The 19,467-nt window shown below is 53.8% G+C and overlaps 2 protein-coding genes across 3 annotated transcripts; one reads left to right on the top strand and one right to left on the bottom strand.

Moving 5' to 3' along the window:
• The first annotated feature begins 51 nt into the window (after positions 1-51).
• On the top strand, positions 52-5,011 carry TCEANC2 (transcription elongation factor A N-terminal and central domain containing 2). Of its 2 annotated transcripts, none has more exons than XM_080603249.1 (4): positions 52-240; positions 624-765; positions 1,847-2,040; positions 3,889-5,011. In XM_080603249.1, exons 1-4 carry the CDS (start codon positions 139-141, stop codon positions 4,075-4,077), a joined length of 627 nt encoding a protein of 208 aa, XP_080459375.1. In that variant the 5' UTR covers positions 52-138; the 3' UTR covers positions 4,078-5,011. The 2 variants fall into 2 exon arrangements, with proteins under 2 accessions (XP_080459375.1, XP_080459374.1); XM_080603248.1 differs by having other exon boundaries at positions 54-244; positions 628-765.
• Positions 5,012-10,169: 5,158 nt separating this feature from the next.
• On the bottom strand, positions 10,170-17,232 carry CDCP2 (CUB domain containing protein 2). The gene is made up of 6 exons (XM_080603233.1): positions 16,806-17,232; positions 15,093-15,440; positions 14,680-15,018; positions 13,853-14,206; positions 12,156-12,334; positions 10,170-12,029 (listed from the first exon to the last, which is right to left on the bottom strand). Exons 1-6 carry the CDS (start codon positions 16,879-16,881, stop codon positions 11,715-11,717), a joined length of 1,611 nt encoding a protein of 536 aa, XP_080459359.1. The 5' UTR covers positions 16,882-17,232; the 3' UTR covers positions 10,170-11,714.
• Positions 17,233-19,467: the final 2,235 nt, after the last annotated feature.

Genomic DNA, 19,467 nt, shown 5'->3' with positions numbered 1-19,467 from the left:
ATTATCCCCGCCACGTCCTCCTCCTCGCGCAGCCTGCTGGGAGATGTAGTCCTCTCGGCGGCTTGGCCCCGGCCACCCTAAGGGGGCTTGACGCGCGGCGGAACTACACGGCGGCTTCCGGGAGGGCAGCGCGGCGGCATGGAGCGCTTCGTGGTGCGGCGGGCCCGCTCCCCGCAGGGCGCCCGCAGCGCCCGGCCGCAGCCCCCGGCCCTGCGGCAGGCCCCGCTCGAGGCCCTCAGGGCAGGTCCCGGGCGGGTCGCGGCCCCTGAGGGGACGGGGAGGGGGGGGGCCTGCAGCCCCCACGGCGGCTCACACGCCTCGAAACGCCGGGATCCCCTTTTGCAATTGAGATATTTGTAGTGCAGTATCCTTAAATTCCAAAATATTCCTTTCTAGCGGCTGTTCCCTACCGCTTCCCCTGAGTTTGACATAACAAGATCAAGCGTCTTGTCCCTTCTGTCTGTCCTGAGTACCCGTAACTGTGCCGCGTGTATTCCGTGCTCTGCTGCATGCCGTAATCAATAATTCACATACCGATTGCAACCCCAGTAGCTGGGGTGAAGCCAACGTCCTTAATTATTGTAAGATCATTCCGCTTTCCTAAATGCTTTTCTCATTTGCAGAGAGTTGTGGTCGTGGAAGACATAAAGAGGTGGAAGTCTATGCTCGAGCTTCCTGGGCAACCGAAGGAGAATCTGATCGAAGCTTTGGAGGAGCTGAAGAAGAAAATACCTTCCAAGGAAGTGTTGCTTTCAACAAAAATAGGTACATCTTCTCTGATCTCACCTGAACGTCAGGCTTTGTTGTGTCTGCTTGGCTTGTCGGTGCAAAAGAGACCATCCCCCAAGCTTTTTAAAGATAAGAGGATGCTTTACTGCACCCTCACTCAGAGAAATCCCCAGCAGAAGGGCAGCGCTGTGCGGATAGCACAGGCTTGTACCTGACTGCTTTCTGTGGGATTTGGGGGAGGGGTGATGTGAGACTGCATGGTCCCTGCCTTTCCTGTCTGCAGATCATACATGGCACAGAATATCCAGGAGTGACAGACGGTCATGCTGGCCTTTTTTTTGCCAGTGAGAAGATGCCACTTGTTAGGCTTCTGTGGCTCTTGCAGCCCAGCCCGTTCAGGGAGGCACTGAAAAAGTCTCAGGAAAAGCCTGAATGAACCAAACGTGACAAATGACAACTCAGAAGTAAGGGGAAAGGCACGGATTGCATCTCCTTTTCCAAGGCGAGGGGGGCTTTCTGAGTAGAGGATCTGCTGCAAGATCCACAGAAGCCTAACAGTGACATCTTCTGGCCAACGGCGCTACTGGTCAGAGAGAAATACCACGCTGGAAAAAGATCCCTTTTGTCTCCTCTCAAAGGAAAGTGTCTTTGCACGGGCAAGCCTGTGTCGATTGGGAAGATTCTGTTTGTGTCACCGTGATGTTTGTGTGTTAAAACACTATAGCAGCAACATCTGCTTCCTTAAAGGTGATTTGAGTTAAAAGAAAAAAAAAGTGCTCTTTGTTGGCTAATTTTACATACTTTCACCAGATCCACTATCTGCGTAGAAAATGTCTGTAATATGTAATTGTCTCCACACCTTGGTGTTGTGGCAAAGTCATTTTCAGCTGTATAACTCAGTTCCTTGCTAATTGCTCAGGCAAAATCACTTGCAGGAGTCAATGAGTGAGAACTTCAGTCTTCATTCCTGGTTATTTTATATTTACCTTCGCATTAATGCTTTGCTTGTTTCGCTGACGCTGCCTGAATTAAAAGTGTGTTTGGCTGCTTGAGCACCAGCTTGGCTGGTGTATTTGGTCTCTGTACCAAAGCTGAAGGAGCTGTTGCTGTTTTCCAGGTCACACCGTGAATAAGATGCGCAAACATTCAGATCACGACGTGGCCAGCCTTGCCAAAGATGTTTACACGCAGTGGCGAACTTTCATCAAAAACCATTCAAACAGGCCCTCAATAGAAGTCAGGAGTGATCCCAAGACTGAGGCTTTCAGAAAGAACGCACGGAAGCTGCTTTGTGAAGCCCTGGATCTAGAGGTAGTGTTAATCTTTGGCTCAAAGGGTAATTCCTTGTAGGAACAAGCTGGACAAGCCTTTTTCAGTCATAGTTTTCATAAAGCTGGTCCTGCTGGCAGAGTGGGGACAAGAGTGCTTATATTCAGTGATTCTCCCCATGTCCCCAGTTATCAGCGTCTTTGTTTTAAAGGTAGATTTTATTTTAATTATTATTATTAAGCAAGTAAATGTGCTAATTGTAAGCGAGGTGTATATTGCACATTTACATAACCAGCCAACAGAATAGCTGCGTATCTACTTCAGCCGGGCTGTATAAGAAGTTAGTAGAACAAAGTTTTTACTGTTACTTATCAGCAGTTAAAACAACACTGGGACCTTCTGGGTGTTTCATATTTAAGTAATTAAACATTTGTAAATTGACATCTGTTGCGAAAACATAGAGGCAAGGTTGACAATATATAAAGTGGTGATAAATACCAGATCCCTCTGGTATCTTTAAGTAAACGAACAGGATTTTACTGTAAGGCTTAATGACTAGTTTGCTTGTCTATGAAACTCTGTAATAATTATCCTTTTAATTTATTCATTAGTTATCCTTTAAATGGCAAGAAAAGTGATAAGCACTCAAGTTTCAAAGCTGTGTGTTTGCTGTCTATGAGAACAACCTCTCCAACTTCCCATCCACCTGGACTGAGGCAGAACTAAAGGGTGACTTGCTGTGGGAATGCCTCAGAATGATTTTGTGGGGAGCTCACTTTTGCTGGGCTGCTGGGTCAAGCTTATTTCTTGCAAAGCAGCTCTGTGCACGGCAATAAGACTGCTGGTAAAGTTTGAGCCTATGGGATGTGAAGGCTGTGATATCACCCTCAAACAAGTGGTGTTGGGTAAGGCAGGACAAGGCAGAATCACCTCAGAACAGGACTCACCTGAAATTATGATGAGGAAAGCTGCCCTTCTGGCTTGCAGCTACCACCATATCTGCAGAGGGAGCTTATATCAGCACGATGAACAGCGTAGATAGGAGTGGGAGCCACAGAAGTACAGAAAGTGGAAAGCAGGGACACGAGAGGTGGATAAAGAGGGAGAATGGGGGCTGAATGGATTCGGTTGGACTTCTAGTGCAGACTGGCAGAGGGACAATTTAATGGTGGGTAGCAAAAAGACAGTAAAAGTGTTGGGAAAGGACTTGGAGGAATACTGGTTGGTATGCTGGAATCTCCTGTATGTGAAGCATGGGAGATTCCCTGTAACAAAAGGCAGAAGTGAAATTAAAACAATTTCTTGATGGGCAGGGGATTTTTTTCTAAGCTGTGCTAAATTACAGGTTTTGGCACATGTTGAAGCAATAACTACGTAATTAACATTTAGTAAATCCCTTTCTGCGTTCTTAATTATACCTCTTTCCACACTCACAGAGCCCACATTTCCCTTTATAGCACCAGGCAGAGTTGCCAAGTGTTTGGTGTGTCTTAGAGTTGCTGTTGGAATCGAGTTTAAAATAGTATCCAAGGTGCCTTATATCAGCAAGATCAAAAAGTGATCTTAATGGAGACAGTACAACGTAGCTTACAATTGTAGTTCAACTGGATACCCAAAGCTAGCTGCAGATTAGTTTCCTGTCGTGATGGCAAAGCGCTGCCACCCAGCTGGAGATGTGAATATGTTCCCTACTACTGACCATGTTGCTGTGTTCCTTAATTGCTAGGGTGGAATTAAATTGTTCTTCCTGTTGCACTTGTGATGAGAAGTAGATTTCCTCGAATCTATGCTGATTAACGAAGAAGCGCTGAAAAACACCAAACTCCAATTTCAGCCAGTCGGTCTCCTTATTAAATGTAGAGATCTAATTTTATACTTTGCTGTTTTCAGATTGATCACCCACTGGCTGAAAATATTGAGCGAGAAGCTTTTCATCTCTCTTCCCGTCTCATTAGCACGCCGTATCGCAGAATGGTGCGAGCTCTTGTCTTCTCATTAAAGCACAAACCTGAAATCCGAGCAGAAGTCAAGACTGGCACGCTCACTGTCCCTGCGTTTGTACAGAGCCATAAAAAGTGAGGTGTCGTGCTTGCTGCTGAACGAGAACTTCATGTGCCTGCATCTCCGTGGAACCGGGAACCCTTTCTGTCGTAAGGGGCGTGCAGAAGTGCTGACGGTGTGACTCACTTGGCACCGCTCTATTAACAGGGCTGCTGAAGGCAAGAACTACTAATGATGAAAGTGGTGCTGTAAATCGGAGTTGGTGGAAGTCTGCGTACGGTTGTTGCTCAAAAAGTATCTTCTCCTCTGCTGTATATTTTCCTGCTAAAAAGCCATCCGTGCTGACTCACCTGTTTCTTACTTCTGTCAGTTTGTCGTGCCTCGGTTTGGCTTCATCCCTGAGATGGGTCTTCAGGTGTAATTATTTGAATAACATTTAACAGCTTTGTGCTGGGCTAATAGGAAATAGTGGGAATTCAGGGTAGTTGTTCCATGGGAGGGGATTCCTAGAGGATAACTGCAAATCCTAGTTAACCATAAATCAGCCAAGTCTGCTGTAGCTGGACCCTGGATGTGGCAAGAGCTAGCTGTTTACCCAAGCCAGGGGATCTCCCCTGCGTTCCACAGTTGGATACAAACTGAATTTCGGTAATTCTCTATCCATCCTTCCATAGGCTCAGTCACCCTGCGATGGTGGGCATTTTCTGAAACCCTGGGGTGAAAACCAAAACGCCCTGGGGTATAGGTGCTATCTAATACCTCTGCTTAATGAGCAACTCACTCAGACTTCCATGCCTCCCTCATGATTAAAATCTGGTGCTTGTTTTTAGTGTATCATAAAAAAAAACAACTTGAAATGAATTTTCTAATTACAGTTAGGTTGTAAGGAAAATATTCCATGTAAAGGCTTTTTTTCCTCCAAAAAGAAGGTGTTTCAGAATGATTGTGTAAACAAATTTAAGCAGCAAACTATTGTATGAATTTCTTCTAGTTATTAAAAACTGAAAATCTTGCCTTTCGTATTTACTCTGATTTCTTTAGTGCCACAAGTCATCTTGTTCTCTGTGTGCTATTATTAAGGCTGTGACAGGCACAGTCTTTCTCTGCTGGTAGGCAATAAAGCGCTCTCTGTTCTCTGTGCTGGTACAAGGGACTGGTCACAAACCATTTTCTGAGTTAACAGGGGCGAGAAGTCTAGTATACCATAAGGGAGTGTGCTTTGATCAGTCATGGTCAGCACTCTGCTCTCAAGAGAGAGTCACTTAAGGACAAATAATGCAGCGGGAAAGCTGCGCATTAGTCTGCGTTCACATCTTCATCCTAAACAGGACTGGGTGTCAGTAAGTGGATCTGCTAAATACTTTTTTCTTCCCTGAACGTTAAAAAAAAAACCCACACCCAAAACTTACCTTAAATGTTGAACTCTGAAATTTATTACATAATTGCAGGTTCTCTTAAGAAGATCTAAACCCTGTTTTGTTTGCTTGGGCCAGTGCAAGACCATTGCTACTGTGTGTGTCATTAAGGTATCCTCATAGCTGGCTTTTCTCAAAACCGGCGCCCTGGCCGAGCCTAGGTGTGCAGAAATTTCGCTGGTAGGAAGTTAACGACAGGTATGTTGGAGAAAGTGCACCACAAATTGGCAGCCTGAGTGGCGACTATAGGGATAACGTGTCAATAAAGATGTTAACACTTGATGACCAGTCTGTAGGAAGAGATGTGAAACCCCTCGATTTCTTACAAGCGATCAGATCCATTTCCCACTTAAAACAACCTCAGCCTGCACAGCTGTAGTTGAATTCACGTATCTTGGACTGTCGTGAAAGGGCTTCAGGATCAATGAGTGTCTTAGGTTTTGTTTCCAGAGCTGCAATGCCATGACCTGCAGTGTTTATTTTCAGCTTTCTGTTCCTGGTGCTGGGCTGTGTTTTCTATATTTAGGTAACGTGTGAGAAACAAAAATGTGGGAAATGAGGAACTGCTGGTCCTCGTGAAAGCCAGAGCAGAGAAGTTTCCCACACAGCTCAGGTACACCAGTAGAACTTTGGCCTATCTAGGCTGTGCTGTGCACTGGGTTGCAAAACACATCTAGTGGAGAGTAAGGAATCACCCAAACAGATACAGCTCAACCTGCGTGCAGGTAGCAGCAGCCAGCACTTGCTGTCTGAAAGCGAACTGCTCTACAGCAGTGACAGTTCTTCTGAGAACAACTCAACAAAATCCGCTTTTGTTTTTACAAGTTTGCTCTGGGAGCCCACTGTGACAGGGGGAAGGGATGGGGATGCTTTTCTCTCTTACTAGTAAACAGTCCTGTGGAAGGGATACCATTCGCAACAGCACTGTAAAATTTAAAAACAAGGTCAATGAGGACATCAGCAAGGGCCTGCCATGGCCTAGAGTACTTTCTTTGCAAAACCTGATTGCATCTCAGCCTGTGCATGTCAGCTTTTGAAGCGGTGCAAGCCACCAGGAATACCAGCTGTCAGCAGGCCTGCCTGGCATCCGATTGCTGTAACCTCACAAGCTGCCCAAACAGTGCAGTCACAGCGCTTTCCCCAGCCCGCAGGCGGTGCGGAACAACTTGGAGATGCACCTGAGCTCTTCTGCTCCACACAAACTACAGGCTCCGTCTCTTCTACGCCATCAGACTTTGTTTTGGGGTATAGCAAAGTCCTACCAGGCCCATCTCTTTCAGGTGACTTTATCACGTCCGCTCCTGGTCCCTGATACCTCTCTTTTCTGAACAGGCTCAGGGAAGAGAGATTTTGTTGTTGCTCAATCTATTTTGGATGGATGCCTTTCAGCTCTTTGAAGCACACATTGCAGAGAAGAGTTTTTGGCCTCATTCTCAGTATGTACCAAATATTTTTCTTTTGGGAATTAACTGCAGGGATGCGGTTACTGCATACCAGAAAGCACATCTAAATTTCCTCTATTTAAGGGCTCATACTTTTACAACTTGTTTTCTAAGGGACCTAGGCATATAGCTCTGGGTCCAGCTCTTGCAACCTGATGTTGAAGCTAGCAGGAACGTTTGGGATGAAGATTCGCAGGCTGAGCATTGCATACGACTGACTGAAGGAACTGGAAGAGATCTCCAAGGGCTGGGCTTGAGACTTGCAGCACAGGGGGAAATGCAGAGAACAAGGAAATGGTGTAAGGACAAAACCAGGAAGGAAGGTGGGGGAAAAAGACAAAACCTGAGAAGAAAAAGCAATAGGCCAAAACAGGGCTTTATTTTCTCAAAGAGTGATGCTGAGTGGGATGAGGGGATGCTCAGTACCTCGGTACTCAGCAGCCAAGTTTTAAATTACTCTACAAAGACCAGATTTGCCCTCTTTGTTGGAAGTTGGCTGTTGGAAGTGAGGGTTTGAGTGCCCTGTGCCACGTCCCTGTGCCAGCAGCACTGACGAGCCACGGTGCAGGGACACGTGGGGCCTGCAGGACCGTCCCCAGCTTGGTTTCTCCCACCACAAGGGTCACACATCCAGCTGGGGGGCAAAAAGGCCCCTCGGGCATCCCGGGGTTGGGTCTTACTGATCCGGGTGTGCATGTCTGCTTTCGCCTCTGGTTTTACTCTGTGGCTGTTGTGTGGTGGCAGCCGCAGGGTGCCAGGAAGACACTTGACTAAGGCAGGGACTCCACAAGCTCCTGTCTTCACGCTGGGGAAACCCTTTCAGGTTAAAAGGAAGGATGGAAGATCTGAGCCGTGGCTCTCTCGGGCTGTGTTTCCCCGGCGCGGTGCCTTTGAAGTAGCTGGTGGCTTTTTACAGGGGGAGCATTAAACCAAGGAGACACCCAATCTGGAGAAAAGGCGCTTCTTTTTTTTCCCCTTTTCCTACCAGATTAAGCACAGCCCACGCACTCCTTTCAGCACAAGAGTACACGAAGCTGAGGGATCTGTAGAGCCCTGCTGCACCCAGCAGAAAGAAGGGAAAGCCCTTCCCGGAGGTGAGCAGCAGTCCCCATCAGCAGGCGGGGCGAAGGAGGGCTTCATCCCGCTGCAAATTGCTTGGGCGAGAGAAGAAGGGAGTAGAGGAGACCTCCCCGTCCTTCCTGAAAGAGAGCACACAGCGCCTCAGCGTTTTTCATCTTTCTAAGAGGCTCTTCAAAGGTTTCTCCACAAAGAACCCAAACTTTCAGATCTCCTTCGCTGGCAGCCCGGCCATGCGAAGGGTTTGCTCGGCTGGTGGCTGGCCCTGGGCTGAGAGGTGTTCAGGCAAGGAGCAGCCCCAGATGTCTTCGCACAGCCCCCCCGTGCCCCTCCCCTGATGAAGGGGAACCGCAGCCCCCCGCTGCACCCACCTCCCTCTGCAGTACTGCAGCTCTCGTGGCGGGGGCAGACACAATTTGGCTCACGGAGCCGACAAAGAGCTGCAAGAGCCTGGCCAGGTGGCTCCCGACACCGCAGCGCTGGGTTACGAGGGCAGCAGGGGAAACTGAGGCATGGAGGTGCTCCGGCAGGCTGAGGGATGCAAACAGGGGAAGCCCATGCCAGGGTTACGCTGCAATTAATGATGCTCTAATTCTGCTGGCAGTCCACTGAACGACATCTACGATCGCTGTCAATTAGGCTAGATTATGGGATAATCCCTGCTAATTACATACTGTTACATACCGAGCAGTTATCTCCCTGTAAAGGGTGCCCCTATGATGGACAAACGCTCTTCTTTTAACACAGCCGGCCCAGATGGCAAAACCCTTTTTCCTGCAGCCAATATTTTGCCTCAGCTGAAACGCCCACACTGCAAACACCGCGCTCTTGTCCCGGATGGCAGGAGGAAGAAGAGGGTGGCCGTGAGGGGCAGGGCCAGCCCGAGAGGGGAAGCAGGGGCAGCCTCAAAGCCAGACCCCGCGGACCTGCCATGCTGCCAGGGCTGGGAGCGAGCACCCCAAGGGCTGTGCTGCAGCAGGGAGCCCTGCCAGCCCCCAGGGATGCTTGGGCAAGGCTGTTGGCAGCTCGGGGTTTGGGGTAACTTGTAAGGCGATGCCATCCTTTGAGCATAACTGCTCCCCGCGTTCCCCAAATGCCCCGTTTCACCTCTACACACCAAAACCCCCAGGGAGCAGGGGGGGAGGATGACCTTGCCGTCCCCAGGGGCGCGACGGCCGGGAAACGGGAGCGATGGCTGCTTAAAATAAGCCGGGAAACAACAACTCCCGGTAAACGCTGTCGTTGCATTTTTAATTGTCCATATGCTTGATCCATTATGTCTCCCCAGCTGGCGGGGCTGACGACGGCTGCCTCCTCATCTGTGCTGCCGAGGGTCTCCGGCGGGTACCTGCATCCACAAGGTAATAGGGCAGGTAACCAGGAGCACGGTGCTGGGGCTGGCTGTGTCCCCACGCTGTGCCCACCTCTACCCCCATGTGCTTGGGGAAGCTGGCGTTAAACACCCCCCAAAAACCTCCCCGGGAGCAGCAAGCAAGGAGGTGTGAGTCTACCAGCTCCCCGTGCCGCCGCCCCGGGGCAGTCGCTATTAAATGAAATGTAGAGGCTTGCTCGAGGAGGGGATGCAGGTTTGGGCGGGGAGAGCGGATTAGAGGAACAGAGCTGCCTCATTCCTGGCATTCTTGGAGAAAGGAAAAAATAAGATAAAGAGTGAAAGCGGGTTCAGAGCCAGACTTCACGGCCCCTGCACGGGACATCAGCTCACCAGGGCTGCCGGTGTTACAAACCCCGGTGTCCTGGATAACCCCAAACGTGTCCTGCACAGGGAACACCAGCATCTGCTCAGTATTTTGGAGCTGTTGCCTCTAAGGAGCATCCCTTCCCCGAGGTGGACAGTGCTGCTGCATACCGTGGCACGCTCCCAGCCACAGGGCATGCTTGGTGGGAAGGAGAAACAGCTCTGCCGAGGGACCCTCTGCAGCAGCGGGGTCTGTGCCCAGCACCAGCATCCCAGGCACCGCTGGGCTCACCAAGGAAAAAGCTCTTGCTGGGTATTTCACGGAGTAAACCACCAAAGAGGGGTTGCCTGCTAAGGGGGGAGCACCCAGCCAGTGCTCAGAGAGTTTTCTTTCTTTCTGCAGCCACCAAGCCCACAAACGTTGTGTTTTTACCTTGAAAAAAAGGCGAGAATCAGCAGAATCTCACTGCGCCCCTCAGGCCACATAAATCCCCGGCAAGCAGAATGTGCGACACATCTGCTTGAGAAAGCATCGGGACGGCGTTAGCTTTTATGGCCGGGTTAGCGTGCAAACCTGGACCTTATAAACCACCCCTGGAAGGAGACGGACAGGGCACCAGATATAAATGGTGCCCCGGCCGCTGACCCTGTGTGCAGCATGCCCAGCATTCAGAGCCACAATAAAAGGTGGAACAAATCCCTGTGATTATCCAACATTTCTCATCCTGGGACTCGCCGTCTCCCGTCACGCTCGGCAGCTCAGTGAGCACCATGTGCACAGAGCCCCATTGACGGCGAGAGGTTGTCCGAGGCCAGGAGGGTGGCAGGGAGCCCAGCCTGTGCTCCGGCCCCGCGCCCTGACCGGCTACAAGGGGCTTTTGTCCACCCTGGGAAGTGCCAGCACGGTGACCTGCCCTGTCCCGGGGACAGGGAGGGGACGTGCCAGTGGTCCGCAGCCGGGTCCTGTGTGCAGGGGCAGGGGGTGCTGGGGCTGGTCCTGCACCGTGCCTCTGGGATGGGGACACGGGTGGTTTATCACCGGTGGCTGGCTGTGGCTAAAAACTGGTGGCCAAAAGTCCCTTCCTGGCCTCTGCCACCACTTTTGCCACCCAGGACACCTCGGGTGGTCTCCATCCTGTCCCTGTTTTGCCGCAGGACAGGAAGAAGACCTTTCCCAACCTTTCTTACACCAAAAATCCCAAGGAGAGAGCGATGCTGAGCAGACACCGGCAGCATCCATCCCTCACCGAGGGGTCGGTATAAAGCAGAGGGAGCCAACCTTTCTGTGCTTTCTTTAGATGCCGCTCCCCCAGGTGCTCAGCGATACCTGCCCCCGGGTTTAGGTGCGAGGGGCACGCTGCTCTTCTGGGCGCGCTGTGAAGGAGGAAAGCACAGAGGAAAGGACAGATTGCTCTTATTTTCTCCAGCCTTTGGGTGGCTGAAGCGTTCAGGTAAGCCCTGTGAGAAGACGACACGTGGAGAAGCAGTGGGGAGCTCAAGGACACGAGATGAGCATTTCTCATCACATCCCCACCGCTCCGACACCGCATATGGGCACTGGAGACACCTCCCCGAAGCACCTACGTGCGCTGCACCCATCGCTATGTGCCAAGGGGAGACGTCGGCGTCTGCAGCCGCCTCCAGCACGGATCCATGGCACCCACACAAGCATGGATGGGAGCACGGAAAATATTTGTTGGAAATATTGCTATATTTGGGGGTAGTCTGTGTGTTCAAGAATTCAGCGAGAAATAATTGACAGGATTATTTGCAGCCATCGGCAAACAACGTTACTTTCCCGAAAGTAGCGGCACCAGAGGGAAAATAAATGGAAGCAGGTGCGGGAAGAGTTACGGAGCACGAGAAGTGCGTTCCTGAGCCAAATGGACAGATTGAGAGACAGAGGAAAACCGATGGGGAAGGGAAGCGGCTGCCTATTGCCCAGATCCCTCAGGCGCGGGGAGGAGGTGGAGGCTGGGCTCGGGCTCCGTTTCGGGGCCTCCATCTCAGCAGCTGCGTTAGCGCTAAGCCTAGGCCGAGGGAGGATTTTGGGGAGCATTTCCGAGCAGAGCAGGGACGAGTTCACTACAGCAGCACGAGCCCGACCACGGCGATGACCATGAGGAGCCCGGCCAGGATGCAGATGCTGATGAAGACGATGTCGCTGGTATCCTGGCTCTTTGCCTCGCGGGCGTCCGCCCCTCCTGCCTCCCGCTGCTGGGCCTCCACCAGGTTTTCGGCCTGGCTAAGCCTGTGCGGGCCGGGGCCGGCGACGAGGGTCACCGTGGCCTCCTTCCTCTTCGGCTCGCACTGCACCTCGTACCGGTGGACGTCCTCCTGGTCGCCCGCTGAGAAGTCGATGTAGAGCGTGCTGACGATGATGCTGGTGTTGTTTCGTCTCTGCAAGACAAGGGTTGCGGCTCCTCAGGGCTCAGCTCCGCGGGGGCAGCTCCAAGCAGCCGCTGAGAGGAACCAGGGCTAACCCCTGCCCAGCTGGCTTTAAGGGAAGGTTTGCCAAACCTTTACCTGGGACTCGGTGCCGCAGGTGTCGAAGCGGGTATGTATCTTGAAGCTCGAGCCGACCACGTGGGCTGCACAGGAGGGCATCCCCAAATAAATCTTGTTCCTCTCCAGCTGGGCCAGGGCCCGCACGGGGATCTGGATGTGGAAGTCGGTCCGCGTGCAGCTGACGTTCATGGGCACAACTATTGGGGCAGAAAAACAAGACATGGGTGAGGCATTGCTGGCATTTCCCCAGCTGTGCCACCTACAGCGACCACTGCAACTCGGCCCAGAGCCACCGCTGCTGTCCCCGCGACGCACGGAGCTGGTGGTGGCACTGGGGCCGGCGGGGGCACCAGCCTCACGGCTTTGTTGTGCCTCGTGTGGTACCCAGCACTCCTGCCAATTTGATCAAGGCAATTAAATGAATATACAGGGAAAAAAGAGCTACACCTGTAATGCAGAAAGTGTTATTTGATACGGAACACAGCCCCTCTCCATCGCTCTCCCCCTGGCACCCTGTGTAGCCCCTTGGGGTGCAGAAAGCAAGCAGTGCAGGGAAGGGAGTAGGGAGGAAAATGCCCCACTCCTTTAAGGTTAATCCTCACTGAGCTTGAACCAAGCACTTGGGCAGTATGAATTATTGAATTATTCCAACTCCCTCTGAATCTTGGCCTTACGAAACTGGTAAGATGCAATAAAATCAATATGAAAAAACAGTGTCACTTTGCTACACTCAGTGCATTATAAAACCATTAGAAGATTTACCAAATAACTAAAGTGCATTAGATCAAGAGGAGAAGGAGGAGAAAATGGATCCTCTCTCCCGGCGTGAAGGCTTTCATTCAAACGGCCGTAAATCACACACGCCCTGCCCAACTCACTTCATGGGCCCAGACAAAAGGGAAATATTTGCATGGACTAAGAGCAGTGGAAGCTGAGATGCCCCTTTTTTACATTCCCATGGTCCTGGGGATGATATGTAGCCCTGCTGGGTGCCTGGTACAAGCTCTCTCCCTCTTAGGCTGTAGAGACCTAGGGGAAAACTCCATCCCCTCTCCAACTCCCACAGCCATGTACTCCAGTATCCCTCCTGCTACACCCCAGATGATGTACGGTTCTGCTGCTGAGGGATAAAAGCTTGAGCACCTGGCTCAGCCGCCACGGCTCCTGTGCCGCTGTGCGAGCAGCTCTGCAGGGCCATGGGCAGGACGCTGCGCCCAGGTCTGCCCACGGATGCCGAGGCTGCTCCTCCGCTCCATGGACCCGAGGCTCATCCTGCACCGAGGGCAGGCATGAATCATCCCCGACATGTGGGTCAGCTCAGATGTAATTATCCTGAAATACAGCGAACGCCATAAATTCTCTGGCTTTTGCGGAGGCTGACAAATCTCTGCACACCGTTCCTCCTGCCTGCCACCGCTTTGGGTGTGCCAAATGTGGCTCGAATGCAGTGGGAATGAGCCCGTGGGGCCAGTGGGGTCCTGCCCCTCCTGTGCCGCTCATGTTGGAGGAGAAAACAACAAAAATTTCCACCCGTGGCTGTGCCACGCAGGGCACTTGGTGGCCTTCCAGCAAGCGGACATGCGATGGCACAGCCACAAAGTGACTGGTGTTAATGCATGAGCTGGCACCTGGGTGCTTGGCCACCTCCCCTAGTGCTTCCATCCCCTAAAAATCCCCTGGGTCCTGCACCCTGCTGGGAGGAGCAGACGCCTTACCTCCGACGTAGGCGAGGGAGAAGCCCCTCTTGGCCGTGCTGCGGTCCGTGCGGAGCACCAGCAGCAGCCGATGGCCGCGGGAGGTGACGGGCGCCGGGCTGTCGCGCCCGCACCACGTCCCCAGCAGCGAGGCGTTCTCAGCCCCGCCGTCGAAGGCAGACAGGCGGTCGTAGTCGCAGCCGCCGGTCAGGCTGCTCCGGGCCTCCAGCTCCAGGTCCAAGAAGAAGATTTTGATGCGGTAGCCTGGGGGCAGCTGGATGCTCCACTGGCACTGGAGGTTGTTGGGGTAGAAGCTGGGGTACTGAGGGCTGGAGAAATTCCCCTTGATGGCGGTGTAGACTTCCTGGCACTCTCCTGCTTGGGGAAAAAGAAAGGAAAGCTGAAGTCTCCTGGCTGCTGAGCACTCATTTATTGCTAAAACTTGTTCTACCCTCCACATTACTGCTCCTCAGCCTTGTGGTTGGCCAATGTCCACCCGTGAGTTTTGGGGGATGGCAGCAACCCAGGTAGCTGGGCCCATGGGCAGTGTCCTACAGGGGCAGAGAGGGAGGGCACTTAACCCATGGCACATCACAAGCAACAAAGTGCAGTTCTTGTTCGAGAGAAAGAGAAGCTAAGGCCTGGAGGAGCCGTAATGCAGCTATTTGCTTTGCATCATGGTCTTTAACTCCCACCATCACCTCACGAGGTCTCCCCAAAGATCTCCCCCCCAGTATCATCTCCTTGAGCTGCCGTGGAAGGGAAGGCACCAAAACCCACCACCCCTTCCCCACATCCCAGCCACCCCCTCCCCACCCCCTTCCCACCAGCCCCCCCAAACCCCGTACCCGAGTAGAAATGGGCCTTGAAGCCCCTTCCCACGATGTTGAAGTCCGACTTGAAGAGGACGAGGAGGTGCCGGGTGGAGGAGACGGTGCGGGGCGGCCGGGTGCTGCCGCAGTAGCGACCCAGGCGGGGGGCGGTGGCGGTGGGGCCGTCGAAGAGGGCCACGTAGTCGAAGCCGCAGCCCTGGCCACCCTCCATCTGGAAGTCGGCGAAGACCAGGGTGATGGGGCCGCTGGCCGCCCCGATGCTCCAGCGGCACTCGGCGTCGTTGGGGTAGCTCTCGGGGTACCGCGGGCTGGTGATCTCCCCGGACAGCCCCATCAGCTGCCCGCCGCAGGCATCTGAGACACAGAAACTGAGGTCAGAGGGAGGATGGATGGACGGGTGGATGGACACATCTGCCATCCCCCACTACCTTTGCGGTAGGCGGCGGCAAAGCCTCGCTTGGCCACGTGCCGGTCGGAGCGGAAGACGACGGCCATGACGTGCCAGGCGGAGGCGAAGGGCGGCGGGGTGCTGTGGCCACAGAAGGTGCCCAGGAGGTTGCCCCGGTCGCGGGTGGCCCCGTTGTAGACCTGGAGGTAGTCGTAGGCGCAGGCGGCGTGGTACTCCAGCTCAAAGTGGCTGAAGGAGAGCAGGACAGAGGAGCCCTCGGCCACCACGATCAGCCACGTGCACTCTGTCTCGTAGGGGTATGGCCCCGGGAAATTGGGGCTGGAGAAGTTGCCGGAGGGTGCTGAGAGCACCCCTCCACATTTGATGCCTGGGTGGCAGGAGAGAGGGGTGGGAGGCAGATGAGACACCCCCCTTTCAGGAAAACCCTAAAAGGATGGTGTCTGGGCAGTGGGACAGGGTGCGCAGCACCAGCTCCATCCCACCACCAGCTCCATCCCACCACCAGTGCTGCCAAAACACAGGGCTCACCCAGCCCTGAGAAGACATCTCAAAGGAGACCTGGAGGACACGTGTCCTCCCCGCTGCCTTTTGTCCCTCCATGTAAACCCCTTCTTCCCTCCACCCCAGCCCTGCTGAGCGGTGCCCTCCCACACCCAGCCGTGTCCATGAGCTTGTCCTGCTGGTCGCAGCCCTACAGCTCGGTGCCCGCTTCTGTTTCTTGATGGGGAAAAGAAGGTAGAGTTAGTTTTAATAGAGCCGTGGTTACATCCCAGCTGGTTTCCAGCAGCCCCATCCCTCGTCCTGTGCCTGTGGGGAAACCTCAGCACCCTCTGGACAAGAGGCGCACCCCAGCCCCCCGATTAGGGGATTTAGGGAAAGATGGTTAAATGTGGGGTCAGCCTGCCGGCTGCCCAGCCCTTCAGCTTTTTGCTGTCTGCTGCTGTTTTCCCTGATTATAAAGGTGATATTGGTGAATTTGGGCTCAGAGATGTACGGGTGAAGGGCTCAACCCAAAGCTCAGCCATCGCACGCTGCCGTTCACTGCGACCTCCTGGCGGTTGCGGGTACCTCGGAGGTGCACGGTGCGGTGCCGTGAGCAGTTCTGGTGTGCACACGTGTGTGAGCAGGAGTGGCAATGTTGGTGGATCCGCCACCGCCTTGCTAATTACCGGGGAGAGGCGACTGAGCAGTACAGGGCTGTGCTAAAGGACTGACGTTATTGAACTAAACTTCCAGGAGGGAAGCCCACAGGAGGGGGGGGGAGCAGATGTGGCGCAGGCAGCCAGGTAGTTAGGGACTCGGTGCCTGGGGAGCTTTGTGTTTTGGGGAGGGATGCTGCCAGTTAGCGAGTTGCTGGGCTGAGCTGTCCCCCAGCCCCTCAGTTACTGTGCTGTGTGCTGAACCCGTTCTGCATTCAAGGGGCACGTTGTACAGATAACAGGCAGGTTTACCACATACACCGCAGCTTATATGTGTATATATACACATCTATATGCATGTGTGGGTATATATATATATATAGGTGTGTGCAACTCCACGAGCTAACAAACCCTTCAGCAACGTGCCTGTAACCGCAGCAGGATGATCCCTACCTGCAATCTTCAATAAAACCAACGTGATGCAGCAAACCAAGCGCACACCCATCTCACACACTTGCACACGCCTGGGTGGTTCCCGGGCTGGATCCTTCCCCCGGCCAGCCCCGGTGTCCCCGCGGTGTTCAGGCTCTTACCTGTGCTGGGGGCCACCCCGAGCGCCCCGCAGAGCAGGGCCAACGCTACCAGGCAGGTCGTGCCCCCGCACCCCATCCTCCCCGCGCGGGCAGCGCTCCCGTCACCGGTGCCCGAGCATCCCTCCAGAGCTGTCTGTCCGGGAGGGAAAAAAATAAATACGGGGAGAAATAAATAAAAAGCAGGAGGACTGCAGAATTAATAGCGGAATGAATAATTCATCGCTTGTTTGAATTAAGAGCGGCAAGGTAACTTGATCTATTCCTCCCTTCCTTCACTCAGTTTTAATGATCTGGATCAAATGTCCCAAGGATTTACACCATACCAGATACCTTGTCAATACACTATATTTAGAAGAGATATTAATGTTTCAGATATGGTGTATAACGGCAGTAAGTCTGGGCTGACAATATGCCCTTAAGGGGCCATGAAAATAATTTAGTTCGCCAGGCAAGACAGCGAACCAAAATGGGAATTTCAGACTCACCACGGAAAAGCACCTCAGGAATTAACGTGATTTATACTGCGGCACTCGCTGCACAAAGCCAACTGTTGATAAAAGCTGGAGAAACACCACGAGCGCTCTGGCCCCGCTTCGGGTGCCCGGCCGTCTCTTGGAGGCGCGATGCTGCAGCACCAGACCTCGCCATCCTGCGGTGGACGGAGGGCAGCAGATGTAAACCTCACAGCATCGGGCTTTTCACAGCCTGCCCGGGAGCAAACAGACTTCGCAGCCCACTCTCGGATGAGTGCTGGGGAGGAAAAAGCCACAAAGGCCTCAACAAGTAACGGAAGGTGCGGGAGAGACCTGTGCTTCTAGAAGTCACCTTCAGAGCAGTGGGGAAAGAAGCAGCAAGTAGCTCTAAATCTCAGCCGGGGAGGCAAGTTGTGTTTATTAATTAAGCAATGAGGATCGATGCCTGAGACATTTCCTGTGGATTAATGATGGGCTGGGAGGAGCCGATGGCCCGAGGTGCCGCTGAGGACCATTAACACCAACTGGCCATTAATCGCCAGGAAGTGCTCTGTGCCAGGGTCATTAAGTGCCTGCATATATTTATGGGTAATAACAACAACAATAACATTTGTCCGGGCTCTCTGCCCCATGCCTGGCCTCGCTGGAGCCATGCTGGTGAGCACCAGGAGCATGTCCCAGGGACTGCATGTGGATGGAGATGCCCGGTGGTGCCGGCTGATTGCGCTCGGTGTGCCCGGTGTGCTGCCTGAGCCACAGCCATGAGGGTCTGAGAGCAGCCCTCCCAGCCATGGTCCCCCGGGAGCAGGGACAGCGTGCTCCTGGCTTCTCCTTCGCTCCGACGTGGCCGTCCTCGCCGTGGCCCTATCGCCAGCATCACCCACCTTCCTCCAGCCCACGCACTGCTGTCCTCAGCACTGCATCCAGCACACCCACACCTACACGGCCGCTCTCCTCCAAGCCTCCAGCTGCTCTCAGCCGTCCTGCTCCGTGCCGTGGTGCCCCCCCCCAGAAAACAGGAGGATGGGGCTGTGCAGCACGGCAGCTGTGACCCCATCCCGGGGGACGGCATCCATCAGCCTCAGGCACATTCACCCTCTCCTGACCTGGGGATGGCAATTCCCCGGCTGGGCCCGAGCCCAGGCAGCGCCATCAGAGCGGGCTGGAGGGCAGAGGGGCCGAGGGGAGGCCGAGGAGCAGCAATAACCCTGACGAGGAGCCAGGCAGGGCCTGCAGCACGCAGCTCTTGCCAGAGGTGCTCTGGCTCAGCCCAGGGTGCCTTGGCTCGGGCCAGAGACACTGCGGGGTTTTTTTTTTTTTGAGGCGTGCTGTACCGGGGGCTCCCTGAATTCCTCGGCGGGCAAATCTATAAATCATGAGTCAAAAAGGCATTTGATTCATTTAAACAGAAAGGATGTGATCAGGGCTGCGAGACTTCAGAGAAGATCAAAGGTTTAAACACGGTCCCCAGGAGGAACAGGAATTATTTAGGCAGGAAATAATGAGATGAAATTAAGAAGGTATTTAGGCTGCCCACGAGGAAGAAGAAAGAAAGCGAAGTGAGGCCGCTCTCCCCAGCGGAGCCGTGGGGGCCTCCGGGGGTGGCCGGTCCCTGTGCCCCTTGCTGGGGTGGCCGGGGCACCTGAGCCTCCTGCCAGCGCCCAGCAGGACACGCAGCGGCCACCCTGACCTCCGAAGGGAAGGAAACCTCTCCTCTTCCTGCCATGGGGCACAGCCTTTCCACCCCGTGTGCCTTGCGGTGGCAGAGGGGACCCGCCGCACGCTGACATCCAGCCTGAAAAATGACAAAAGGAGAGAGGGGGAAGGGAGAGAGAAGGGCAGAAAATGCAGAACAAAGCGCCGGGGGCTGTTTAAAGGCCCCTTCAAGTTGACCCCGCCAAGGACATCGCCTCCCCTACAGAGAATTTCTGGCAGGGACCCCTGTCCCCTCCGGCGCGGCGAGCGGGGCTGCCGGCTCAGCGTGCGTCGCCTCCTCCCGCTCCCCTGCAGTCTGCCTTTGCAGGATTGCAACCCGCAGCATTCACAGCTTGCTCCGTCTCTCACCACCCTCCCTTTTAGCCACGAACAAAGACAGGAGGCTTCGCGGCAGAATGGCCAGACCAGCTGGGTAGGGTTTAACCATCGTGGCCCATATGTGCTGAAATACCCAGACATATTGGGGTTGCGCT

This window comes from Anser brachyrhynchus, assembly GCF_964034855.1.
Source record: "Anser brachyrhynchus genome assembly, chromosome: 8".
NCBI classification, from domain to species: domain Eukaryota; kingdom Metazoa; phylum Chordata; class Aves; order Anseriformes; family Anatidae; genus Anser; species Anser brachyrhynchus.
This window is presented reverse-complemented; position numbering and strand designations above follow the sequence as displayed.